This window comes from Vidua macroura, chromosome 17 (assembly GCF_024509145.1).
Source record: "Vidua macroura isolate BioBank_ID:100142 chromosome 17, ASM2450914v1, whole genome shotgun sequence".
Taxonomy (NCBI): Eukaryota; Metazoa; Chordata; class Aves; order Passeriformes; family Viduidae; genus Vidua; species Vidua macroura.
Genome location: NC_071587.1, coordinates 6,888,569 through 6,901,686, shown reverse-complemented (window position 1 = coordinate 6,901,686; position 13,118 = coordinate 6,888,569). Strand labels below are relative to the sequence as shown.

Here is a 13,118-nt window from a genome sequence, read left to right as displayed (position 1 = left end):
AGTGAGTGTAATGTCCCATCAATGAGCGCTAGGGGATGCTGCACTCCTACACAATTTCGTGACTGCAGGTTGGAAAATACCAACTTTGTGGCCTTATTACCATTCCTTTCCCCACCAAAAAATAGGGAAAAGAAGCTTTTGGTCATGCTATGCAACAAGGCTATTTTATTGTAAGTATTCAAGCGAATAGAAATAGATATTTTTTTAAATTCTTTGCTAATTGTCTGTCCTATTAGGTATAAATGTCCTTTTAATGTGAGTATAAAGAGGTTTATTGTAAATATTTATCATATAGAAATATCCAAGTCAAGACCATGAGCCCAGTTCAATCAATTGCATGCAGAAGTAGGTAGAGAACATAAGATACGCTATACACAAATCTACAGAGATCTTTAGTCCAGGGCTCAAATTGTAGAAATTGCCCTTTGAGAATAAACACAGAACAATTTGTAGTTCTGAAATTTGTTACAGAGCAAAGCTGGTCATTCTCCACTAGAAGTTGTTTTTCCTTTAAATAATTCACATTGTTTTCAAGTGCTTATAAAAACAAAATATTAATATTTAGATGTTTGACAATTATGTAAACTTTCATAATATTTTAAAATGAAAAACAAAATATAAAAATAGATGTAGGTAACATTCTTCAATTAAAAGAACAAGTTTGGAACAAGCAGGAACGATGAGCTTACTTTTCAAATAATTGCTATTTAGAGTTTGCATTTTCTTTACAAATGTTTGCAAATAGAAGCAATATTAGGGAGAATTTTTTATTTTTATACGTGAGTTATAGAGGACCAGTTTTGGTATGTTAAATTATACAGGCAGCTGTGTTTGAAGTTTCTGCTGAGAGCCTTACCTTAGGACAAGCTGCTCTGTTCTTAAGCAGCATTTGTTTGTCAGAATCCCTTTGCTGCGTTTTGGACCATCAGAAAAAAAGGTAATTTTTTTGTTTGTTTTTTTTTTTAATGTTTGTGGTATTCTATGCTATCTATCAAGATCTAAGTTTTGAACAAATGCATACACATGCAAATATCTCCAAGTGTCTGTGCTCTTTATATGGTTGAAATATTGCATTCAGGTTCACTTTTGACTCCCCTCAACTGTGACATCCGTCCACTCTAATGTCATATGAGGATATTGTGGCCTTTAATAACAAAACTTGCAGACCAGTGACATACTTAAGACTTATTTTATGTACATAACTAACACACACTGTGATTTGATTGTTAGAGACAAGTAGGTTAAATAAAGCATCAGTTGTTCTGCTCTTTCAGAATTACTTTCATGTGGGTGTGCATTTCTTTACAGTAAACAAAATGAAACAACTGTTGAAAACAATTTTACAGTGGCTTTATCTCAGGAATGTGCTCATTTTTGTCTCCTGATAAGGGGAACTCACTAAACATTGGCTGTAAGTCCAGCAGTGCAAGAAAAATAACAATCTGTAAAGGTGGCAGAATGAATTCAACAGTTTATGTACATGCTAATTAATGTGAGTGACGTGTGCTAATTACAGGCAAGGCTTTCACCTGGCTTCAGAAAGCAAAGCCACAGCTGGAAAACATGTTGCTTCTTTACAGGGACATGATTCTATTTCAAAGGCTTTTTTCATTCTTGAAGAGACAAAAAGTCAGATCTACAGTGTCATCAGGACATGAAGAAAACCTAGTTAATACCACAAACGTGATGAAAAGCAGGATGCAGTGCTTGATCACGTAGTTTCACAGAAACTTCTCGGGGTGGTCGTGATTGTTTCAGTCACCTGGAGCTGCTCACGCCTGCTCCCCGTCCTGCCTTGACAACAGTTACTGCAGCAGTGCTCTGAACTGGTGTGAACTGGAGCCTTTCCTGGCTGAAGTCCACACAATAAATCTTTGATTCACTGTTCTCAGTGTCACAGTACAGACAGTTCTGCTCAAAGTGCAGCTGAGTGCTGTGGCTGGAAGGAAGGGTGAGATGCTTAAGCCAGTAAGTCTGACTGAAAAAGAAAAGAAACTTGTGGTGGAAAAAGAAAGGACTTTTTGCTGGTGAGAGGTAAACCACAAAACTAAGATGAAATAGCAATTGGAATAGCACATAGAGAGGAGAAAGGTGTGAATATGCAGAGCCTTGAAGCTGAAGCCAAACTGTGAATTTAGTGTGTGGAGGAACATGAAGGAGGTTAAAAGTGAAAGTGATATAGTCTGAATTTGCAGTGGGTTATGCAGAAAAAGTTAATGTAATAACTTTATCTTTGTAATTCTCTCACTTGACATCTCTGTTATGAGCTTTAGCTTCTGGGACATGATCAGATTTAATTTAAAAACCCCAAACTAAAACAACAGTAATAACGAACCAAAACATGAAAGAAGTCATGTCATCTGATTCCTGAATGTGAAAAAATCAAGAAGGAAATCCTGGTAATAGGATTGGAGTTCAGCATTATGTAGTCCTGAATAATTCTTCCCTAACAGCAGTGACTTCCTTTTGTTTCCTTTAGAAGTGCCCTATGCCAGAGTAAGTGATATATACAAGATGTCTCACACTTGGCCATTAGAACCACTTGGTGAAGTACAAACTTCTTCCAAGATTCTGTACTTAGGCCTCATGCAGGGTATTTACATTTCCATGGCCACAGAGCAGGGCTGATAAATCCACTTGTTCACCTGCACCGTGGTGTGCTTCAGGCCTGACGTGCACCACGTCTGCATGTGTCTCACAGCTGCTTTCTGGGGAACTAGAAAAGGATTTGCCTGCATATAAAATATGAAAGCAATTGTATCTGTTAGGCCTTCAGTATAGAACATAAAGTTTAAATACATAATAATGAAAATTCGATTTTATACAGAATATCCAGCAGCCCAGCTGTTTAATTGTGGAGAGACTGGTTCAAAGTGGGGGTGAAAGCAATGAAACGGGCTTATGCCTTAAGAAAACATAGCACTTATTTTAAAAAGCTACAGCTGTTAAAGGGCTTAAAGATGCTTTTTTGTTTGTTTGTTTGTTTTTTCTCTCCAGGTATTTTTGGCAGATGACTGAACATGAGTGGAGATTTCCTTTGGAAAGAAATGTACATGAAGCAACTGCACAGCACACTAAAAATGGCTGTCAAGAGACACTTTGTAATGCACCAGATATTCAGTTGTGTGTTACAAACTGAACCAGGTTTTAACCTGCAGACAATGAGTGACCATTTCAATCCAGAACAAGTAATGTTAACCCAAAGTACTGAAAGCTGCTCTTCAGAAGGACCAATGCATGCAAAGCCTTATAAGCTCACGGGCAAACCAGGGACCTGCTGTGCATAGATACCTTCTCCTGTAGTTTCTAATAATTTATGAAATGAACAGCCTTCTTTGACACTAATTTTAGAATTCAGTCTACTTTTAAAAATTGAGGAACTGTTTTTATAGACATGTATTGCTGGATTCTGTACTGGACAGTGGTCTACTGGTCTTCAAGCAGTTACTGATACTTTATATTCATGATAAAGGAGAAAAACTTGAAGAGGTTTTTTTTCCAAGACACTGAGTGACAATGTTTTATGTTCTTACTCTAGAAATCAGCATTATCAGCCAATGACTTGGAAATCCCAGATTGAGCTACAAACTCTTAATGCATTTTCTTTCCCCTGTTTTTATCTATTTATTTATTATACTTGAAAAACATGACATTTCTCCTTTTGTGTATCTGTTCAAAATGCTCCATCTTTTGTCCATCACTTAATGTTCCATCTCTGTCAGTGATGATGCAGCCACTGTAGGGAGGGGTAAATATCAACCCCTGCTTCTGTCATACAGGCAGACATTTTCCTTACTGGTATTTGTTTAATTTGGAGGCTCTGGTATAGATTATGTGGTTTAGTCCCTTATAACTCTGTGATACCTGGTGTGTGTGCTTCCTGGAGATGGGCACAGTGGGCAGAGTTCTTTGCAAAGACCTGTATAATGGGCTGCTCTTTTAACATTACTGTCTTTTAATTTCCTTTTGAGAATTTGCTTCCCATCTTTCCTTTGGTTTCTCTGTTTAGCCTTTTTTTCCCCTGCCTCACAGCCCTGTTTTCCCTTAATATCTCCAAAGAATTGAAAAGGATAAATACAAGCTAATCTGATCTCTGCCCTCTTTTCTGCTTTAACAAAGCTTTTAGCTTCCTGTCTCATGCTCTTCTTTTATTTGTTTTGTTTTCTTTACCTTTCCTTCCCTCCCCCCAAGAAAAAAAATCACTACTCCAATGTAAAAGAAATGCTCAAGCTGCAGCAGGACACGCAATCATGGTGACTTAAAACAAAAATCTGTATTTTCCAGATGTGCCTGTGTATTATACCACGCTTGTACCTCCTGCTGCAAAATAAGCATGTGGACAAGAGAATAAAGAGAAATATATTTCAAGCTCCCCCTTTGATTCCTGACAGAATTCTTTTGTCTTTTTGAGCAGAGTAGCCGAGTGGCTGAATATACATGCTATATGTGTCTGATGTGCTTTCTATGGTTTTGTTCCTGCTAATAACTGCAGGTTTGTAAATTTTTCTTTTGCATTTTTGCTTCCTTGAATCAAGAGGAGAGGGGCCTTAGGCCTTTCCTAAGGCTGCTGTTGCCTCTCTCTCCACTGTGTGCTCATTCTGTCTGATAGGCCCAAGTGTGTCAGCTTGGCAGCGTTCCCAGGCACCATCAGCATTACAACATTCCCCGAGTCGCGTCTGGGTTAGCACAAAGCATTGACAAATTCTGTGTATTTAGTTTTGTTCTCATGCTGTTCTTCATAGGGATTAGGATTTTCTTTTTTTAAGAGAATAATATTAGAGTAGAGCAGTCACACAATGAGCATAAATGTTAATGGCTGACAATCCTCACATTTACTGCTTAGGGGAATCAAAATTTGGATGTTTGTATGCCAGGGGTGATATCTCTGAGCAACATAGGCCTTTAGGTGTTCAATTAAAAAGAAATCTATCTTGAATGGTTTGCACTGTTGAAACTGATGCAAGTATTCACTGAATGTCATGAATTTCCAGTGTGTTCCTGCTGCTGTAGTGGGCTGTATGATTCGCTTAATTAATAGCAGCACTCTGCCCAGTTTCTGCTTCATTCCTAAACCAGAACAAACGGTCAGTCAGTGTATCCATGAGCCTTCCTGCTCCCTGCCCTGAAAAACATTGCAAAATCTAAAAAGAGAAAATGCTTCCAGCAGGGACTCCAGAATTCCTTATGAGATGATAATTTATACTCTGGGCTGTTAATCTGCTGTTGCAGCCTGAAATGCAGAGACACAGAAGTGTAAGCGCAGCGATGGGCTGCTGTGGCAGTTCCTTGTGACAATGCAATCTCAAGGAATAATCTGAATGCAGAACGGGACAATGCAGAGCAGGATGACTAATTTTACTGAGTGGCACAGTTATGAGTCACGTCGGCTCTCAGGCAGTGAGGTTTGTGTGGTAGTTATATCGTGAGAGGTGCTGTATGGAGGTAAGGGAGGGCACTAGGTTTTGTTGTGGTGATTGTTTCTGGGGTTATTAGCACTCGACTAAACGTGACGTGCATATTCTGTTTGCAACTGTCGTAGATTTATGGAAGAGGGCTTTTTATAGTTGGTTTTGCACAATCTGAGATCCTGCATGTTGTACTGGAAGAACGTTTATTTTTCTTTGGTTATTCTATCTCATTATTTAATAATTATTGTTTCAATGTTAAGCGTCTCCCTCTACACCTTCCCTTGTTTTTTTTTTTTTCCTTGCTTTTGTTTAATAAATAATTATTTGATATTCAATGTGCTTCAGATTCACCCCTTCATCTGCAATTTCCATTGCAATCTTCATGGCTACAGAATGATAATACAGAGCTATATAACACAGACGCAAAATTTTGAACAATAATACAAAGGCATGTTGGAGGCTTTCTAAAAATTTAACCTTTAAGATCTTCATCTGGAGTTAAGACTTCCTTCTTGGCATAACGATAAACCCTCCCACTTTCACTGCATTAGGGAAAAGAACGGAATCACATTTTTTAATCAAAAGCTTGGGAATTGGCCCAAGATCAAACCGGTTGCTTACACGCCGCTTTCTCATTTTATTTCATTTGCAGCATTTTTGCAGGAGATAAAAAGGTAAAGCAACAACATCTGAAAAGCTACGTGAATGTTTTCGCGGGGGCAGGCTGATAACTTGCCACGTAGAGGAATCAGTGTTTTCAGGGCCTGTGCTGCATCTTAAAAAGCACCAAGTCCTACAGGGTTAACGGACAGGAAGCTGCAGTTACAGCCGCTCCTAAGGAAGTCAGTTTTTGTGTAACAGCCCAGGCAGGCCGAAAGGTGGGGGCTGGGGGGGGATTGGAGATCTCAGGGTCTGGGGTGGCATGGATATTTTTAGTTTTGCTCTGCAGCATTTTAAACACGGGGAGGGCCTGCACCAAGTGGTAGCAACGCTCTGTGATAAAGCAATTTCAGTTCTGGAATGGTTTTTGGGAAAAGGAGACATGAGTGTTCCTGCTTAAGGCTCCTTTTTCCTATTAAGACTCAGCATACCGTGGTATCTAAAGAAATCACACTGTAGGTACACGGTTGCTCTGCTGCATGTTCATATATTTAAATTCTGGAGCAGGAGAACCCTTCTCTGAATCCTGAGTTACTAATTTCAGTCCCTTCTGTGCACGTGCACTCTCAGTAAGTTTTGCTCTCCGCCTGTGGCCTCGCTTTCTCGGCCAGCACAGCCGCAGCAAAGCGAATTTCGCTTTCCGTGCAAACAAAAGAGCAGCTCTTGCGACCTGGGCGAACTCTGCCTCCTTCGGGTTTAGAGCACCCAGCTGCCTTCAACAAACGGCACGCTGGGGCGCATTTGTCGGGGCAGGCGGTGTGCGGGCGCTTCCCCGAGGCGGGCAGTGCGTGCCCCGGGCCGGGCCAGCGCGGGGCCGGCGGTGGCGAGCGGAGCCGGGCCTAGCGCGCCGGCCTGCTCCGAGCCCGGGATGGCTCCTGCTCCGGGAGCCGCACAAAGATAATCGCTCAGGAAGTGTCTCAGCCAATCCCCTGGCGCTTTACATGCGGATTTGCCGGGGCAGCCAATCCGGGGGCGGCTTTCATGGGGAAGACAGATCATCAAGCCCAAGTGCCAAGCCCTCCCTGCCCGAGTACTGAGAGCCTGTCCTCCATGTTTTATAAGTATTGACATAACACTGTGTTAACAATGCATCCACAGAGGTAAGCCTTGCTTTTTACATTGCTTTTTCTCTAAGACCTATGAGTTGTGGGCTGAGAGTGTGATTCTCTGTGATTTCTCGTGCAAAACTCACACCACAGCACTTATATTAAGTTGGAACTGTTTAAATTTGCTTTCTTGGGTCACATGGTTAGTAGCCATTAGCCACAGCTTTATTTTACAGTCTGGCAAAGCCTTGGCATGCCTACTTCTTCACAGGAGGATGGTGTTTTTAGAGTTTATCAAGATCCTGGTATTCCAAAGGAGGTTTCTGTCTCTGAGCAGTTTGCCAGCACTATTGTCTGTTGTGTCACATGCCTGCTGGAGAGAAAATGGAAGCTAGGGAGCAGATGCATTTAACTGCCCTACAGGGAGTCAAGCAGGGATAATGGCAGACAGAGGAACAGGCAAGTTTACCTTTCTAAACAGTGAATGGAACAGCTAAGATAAGTTATCTCTGAGAAAATATGGGATTTTTAAAAAACTAGGCATCAGCAAAAAGTGCTAATGGCAGATTGTAGATATTGGGCCTAGGTGGTGGTGTGCTGTTGCATCATGTTTTTTATGCAGCTTATCTTAACTTAAAATGACTATTGAACCTTTTTTCTTGCAGGAGTAATTAATACAACGCTTTTCTCTTTCTGAGGGACAATGTATGGTTAATATTTTGTTCCTTTAAAAGGGAGTTTTTATGCTGCAGATTTTGGAAATGGAGTGCTGCTCAGTAAAACGCAGCAGTGCATCTGTTTACAAATCTGATGCTTTATGGAAAATGTTTTTGAACTGTTAGCTTTCTTGTTTTGCATAGTTCAAATAAACTAATGCAACTTTTATCTGTGCCTTTTTGTTTTACATTGTATCAGCCACAGTTCTGTCTTGTGGAGTCCAGAAGATATAAAATCATGTGTGGTTCATGACAGTAGTACATGTTGTTCGTTCTTGGGGTTTTTTTTTCCCTTTTATTTTTTTTTTTTTTACTTTTGGTTAAATGCTACGTAATTATTTCAAGAAATTCCTTTTTGATCAATTCCCAAATCTGCCAGCCTGTTGTATCTCCTTAACTGGAAAAATGAGATGGGTGCTTGAACAGTTGGTAAGTAAGCAGCATGCTACTCTCTGAACATTTTTAATAGTTTTCCAAACATTTTGTTTTTACTGGGTCAGTCAGTGCAGTAGATGAAGTGATGTTAGTGGTTAGTCATATAAAAGATCAGATTTGCTTAGCGTCCATTTTAAGGGACTTTTACATGTAAACTGCTCTATTTGAATGCACTGTTTTTCTGATAATTTGTCTCTAAATTTTGAAGCTTTTACTTCCTGTTTACCTTAGGCCAGTGAAAAATATTCTACTTGCTGTTTGTTCCTAGATCATTAATTACCGTGCTTGCAGGGTAAAGCGCGTTTTCACCGGTCCTTGGGCTTTTCGGGTGTGATGAAAGTGCTAGTGCTCAGCAATGAAGTGACCTTATGAAGTAAAGTAAATAACACTTAATGAGCATATGTTTCTGATACTATACCAAGTATAACCTCAGACAAGCTTGCTTGGTTTATAACTAATTTAGAAACATTTTGTGCTCTTTATAAAGATTTTAATTGTAGCGCCTGCATGCTTGTTTGAACAAGCTGTTTTTCAGTGATCACCAGGGCTGTTACAAAAGCAGAGGAAGGATGCTCTTTGCTGCTTTTAATGTATTTTTTGCACTTGTTTTAACAGTCCATACACATTTATTATTTTAGGAAAGAACTGAAAGCTAGGCTGGCTTTGCAAATAAATGACTGTGCTGAGGCACAGGGCATGCAAACTTTTATAGACCCTTGCCATGTGTTTGGTAACGTTCTTTAACAAACAATTTACCTCTGGTTACTTGTTTACCAGGGTGAGTATCTTTGAATATCTCACTTTGGCTAAAAGCTTTCCTACCCCCATCTCCATGTTCCCCCCCTCTTCCCCCCCCCCCCCCCAATCCCCTAGGATTAGATTATAAGAATGTCTAGTTCAATTTGAAACCTGAAATACTGCTGGGGTACCACTGAATTTCATGTGATAGTGTTTCTGTATGCAATTTTAATGCATCTTTCAGCATGCATGAAAGTGCTGACACAGCTAAGAAGTTATTCTGGTTTTTGCTCTTCAGTTGCTAAAAAGCAGAAATTACATTTGGACACAGTTTTCCTAGTAGTAGTTTATACATGTTAGCAGTTTACTTTCAGCCTTTAAGAGTGAGCAACACAATATTTGTTTAATGTGAGGAAGCAGGGGTAAGTGATCTGCAATCAGAAAGCTTGTATTAAAATGGCTCCCACAGGTTTTGTTAAACCAGGATCTGTTTCAAATCTGCACCTCCAGACACGCTGCTGACAGTGAAGCGCATTTGTGTGAGCTGCCCTCGTGCATGTAATGAAACGGAGCATCGTGAGTCTGTTAAAGTTCACTATTTTCAATCACTCGAGTGTAATTCTTTTATAGTTCACAAAAAACAAATGTCTGCATTGCAGCAAGATGTCTGAGGCAAGGTAGAGACAGCAGCGTTGTGCCTCGGCTCAGCCCAATGGCGCTGCTCCGCCAGCGCCGGAGCCAATTGCCGCAGCAGGCAGGTTAAAGATTGACAATTGCAGTGGCAAGGCTGAGAAAGGCCTTCTGGAAATTTCTGCCATCTTTGTTCCATCTAAGCAAAGCAAATTCAGACAAGCTGAAGGATTTCAGATGTATATGTTTTTTGGTGCTTTGTCAAGGTACAGTGTTATCACTCACTTCCCTAGGTTGTGTAATAAGCTGTTTTTTCTGTTCAGGACAGATGGAATGTGGGTTTTTGTTTTAAGTGACAGATGCAGGGAAAAAGCACGTATGCTTTCTCCTCAAGATTTTACTGGCCTGGATCTTGTTACAATCACAATTAGACAGGACATGTATGAAGCAATGCAGCTGAGGTTTATTCAGCTTGGAGCAAATGGCCATTATTCTGATTATAACTAGCAGTTAATCGTATAATTACACTGTAAGTTTTCTGGCTACTAGAGAGTAATTTGAATTGCCCAGAATGAATATGATTAGGCATTATTATTTAGTGCCAACATCCAGTTACTTTTGTAATTAACTGGACAAAGAATGGAGTGGGGGGAAAACAAAGGAGTGATCTGGATTATAAATCACGGTGAAAACAGTAGCTTTTTAAAAGCTACATGCCTTTTTCATTCTTTGCAGGCAAACTGTTTTACTTGGAAGCTAAATAGTGCTAGGGAAAAGCTGAGTAATTTCTTTAAACAAATGACACTACTTAACATATTGGAAATGAAAAAAATGCAGAGTATAAACCACTCCAAATGTAACAGTCACCCCCCCTCACAGTAGGTAGGAGTATGAAATGTAGCAGAAAACCTACATTGCTACTAAGGGAGCATGTAATGAGAGGAGCTTCATGCTCAAAAAGCAGAAATAGATAGATTACATTACAAATTTAGCCCTTCATATCATGTCCACAAACTTCAACTGGCTCATCTTCCTGAGCTGCCTTCCATTTTGTGATATCACTTTTGCTTGGGGTTTCTGTTGTTGTTTTGTTTTGTTTCTGGTTTTGTTGCTTTGTTTCTCCTGTTCTGCCTTGCTTTCCACTGTATTGTGTTGTATCACTTCCCAGCTACTGTGGATCCAGTAGCTGAAAAGTGATAGCTGGTGGTCAGCTTTCCATAGTGGTGGTACTACTCCAGCATAATTGGTTAAAGGGTGATAAATCTTAGTAAAAGCTCTCCTCTGTCTGAAATTTAGGGTATTAATTTGAATTTCCTAAATATCTTGAAAATTGAACAAAAACCTTTGCCCATGTAAAATGGAGTAGACAACAGTTTTCAAATTTTGTTATTGTGGATCCCCAGTATTTTTCCCATGGGCACATGAATCCCATTAGGGTGACTTTAAGCCTGTTAGACTAGGTTTGATTTACTTGGTTATTGTCTGCAAACCCCTTTGTGGTACTACACTGGCTTTGAGGGGTCTGCAGACTGGAAACCAGCACAGTAGGCCATCAAGCTTGGCCCTTTAAATTGTATTTAGAAAGTAATTTAAATACATTTGTTAATAAACATGCCTTGTGTTCATTAAAGACTAATTTAGCCATAGCTACATAGGAAGTGAGTTTCATGTATTTGGTAGCTGTCTGTCATTCTCATGTTAACCCTTTATTGCCTGTTGCCAGAGCATCTGTGTTTCACACTGTGAGGTTAAAACCATGCTGTAGCAGGATGTTACCATTCTTAATTCAGCTGATATAAACCTTTACTTTCAAGCATGATTGTTGTCAAATTATATTTGTAGCATCTAAAATCTGTAGCTATTTGGTTGTCTTGCTTGGGCCTCAGCTGTATAATTTATGATCTTAAAGATGACTGTGTGGCACCAAGGATTCCCCTCCCTCCCCTGATTTTTTTCTTCTGTGCAGCTATTTTGAATGGACAGTGAATAAGAGTAAGGTTTTAAAAAGAACTGAAATGTTCTTTATGTGAAAAATAGTTACTTTGCTTGTTATCACAGGTAACCAGCTTAAACATTGCTGTACATGGATATCTGAACGAGCCTTTTGTGTATATTAATTACTTAATAGAAAGTATTATTTACTTAATACACATGGAGCACTTCGCAGGGAATTCTACAAAAGGAAATGTAAAATGTGAGGTGCTCACACTGGAGGGTGAAGCTAAAATTGAGTGATTTCCTTAGTAACCTGTGACTTCACAAATCTCCCTATCTTGTGCCTTTTTAGTTAAACGTTCGGATGTCAGGTGCCCTTTGGTCCTTCTTTACCATTTCTGATATTTAGATGCTGGCTTTGAATCTTGCCCTGCTGTGTAAACAGGAGCTGCTGGTATTGAACAAAGTGCTACCATTTTAGCTCCAGAGCAGGAGTGAGGCAGTGCAGTGCTGGCAGACGCCATTTTAAGAGCCCTGCATAAATAGCATAGCTACCGATGAGTAAGAGACTGTTATAGGTGAGTGCTCATACAAAGCTGCTATTTATTCAGCAATGGCATGCAAATAGTGGTTTTTGGTTTTAAATCTTTATTGAATGCAGGTTCTTTTTTTTTTTTTTGAATCATTATTTAGAATTGCTGCTCACAAATGTGATGCATGAGAGGCAGGAATTAAAGATGAAATTCAGTTTTGGTGCTTATAGTCTTTAATCAGTTTTTTTTTAGTCTTTAATCAGTTTTGTTTTGTTTTGTTTTCTGTTAGTTAAAAGAAAAAATGAATTCCAGAAATATGTAGTTCTTGATCTGAAATTCTTGTGTTATTCCCTGATGTAGATCTAGATTGTGTATGTGGGCATTAGCTGTTTCGAGTGGTTTTCCATATCTGTCAGTTTTTCTTGGTTAAATGTCAAGGTGCAGTAGTTCATCTGCAACTTTTAATTGCTCTTTGTAGTTACTGTGGGTTAGAGCAGCTTTATATATTCTTGTATATGTACATTTTCTCAGGTAAGTACTACTATTAGTAAAGAATGATTTTCCTAAACAGAAAAGTCAGTATATAATTCAGGGATGTGAAATTTGAAAACCTGAATTTTATATTAAAAAAAACACCCTATCTTCATTTTGGTAGAGAACATATTTAAAAATTAGGCAGCTGAGTTATTTTTCCATTTTTACCTAAGTAATAATAAATCCTGTATGTTTGCAATCCTTTTTTTTTTTCTTTCTGTGCCCAACTCTCCCCAAAGGAATAACCTCCACCCCTTCTACCCTCATTCAGACATGCTAAACTAGTTTGTATGAAACCAATTAGCTTAACATTTTAGAAAACAAACTTTTGTTGTTGTTGCAAGTTTTGTCAATATGAGTAGGAAAGTTTTAAATGATTAATTGGTTTTCTGGTCATTTGACAGGGAAACTGGCAAAGCTTAAATTTCAGTTTTGTTCTTAAAACGTGTTTCTCTGTGTTCATTCATCTTAATGAGGAAATAG

The 13,118-nt window shown here is 39.2% G+C and overlaps 1 protein-coding gene across 9 annotated transcripts in view; it reads left to right on the top strand.

Annotated features, from left to right (window-relative positions):
• Positions 1-6,267: 6,267 nt before the first annotated feature.
• Positions 6,268-13,118, top strand: part of ZMYND8 (zinc finger MYND-type containing 8) — a 49,580-nt gene continuing 42,729 nt past the window's right edge. For 4 of the 9 annotated variants that reach the window (XR_008439697.1, XR_008439696.1, XM_053992557.1 and 1 more), the window contains exon 1: positions 6,912-7,168. Coding sequence is in view for 5 of the 9 variants with exons in the window: in XM_053992557.1 (XP_053848532.1) it covers positions 7,155-7,168 (14 nt within the window). In the remaining 4 variants the exon portion in view is untranslated. Of the gene's footprint in view, positions 6,287-6,564; positions 6,638-6,911; positions 7,169-13,118 lie in introns of those variants that run through there. The other 5 variants (XM_053992556.1, XM_053992553.1, XM_053992554.1 and 2 more) reach the window with 4 other exon arrangements.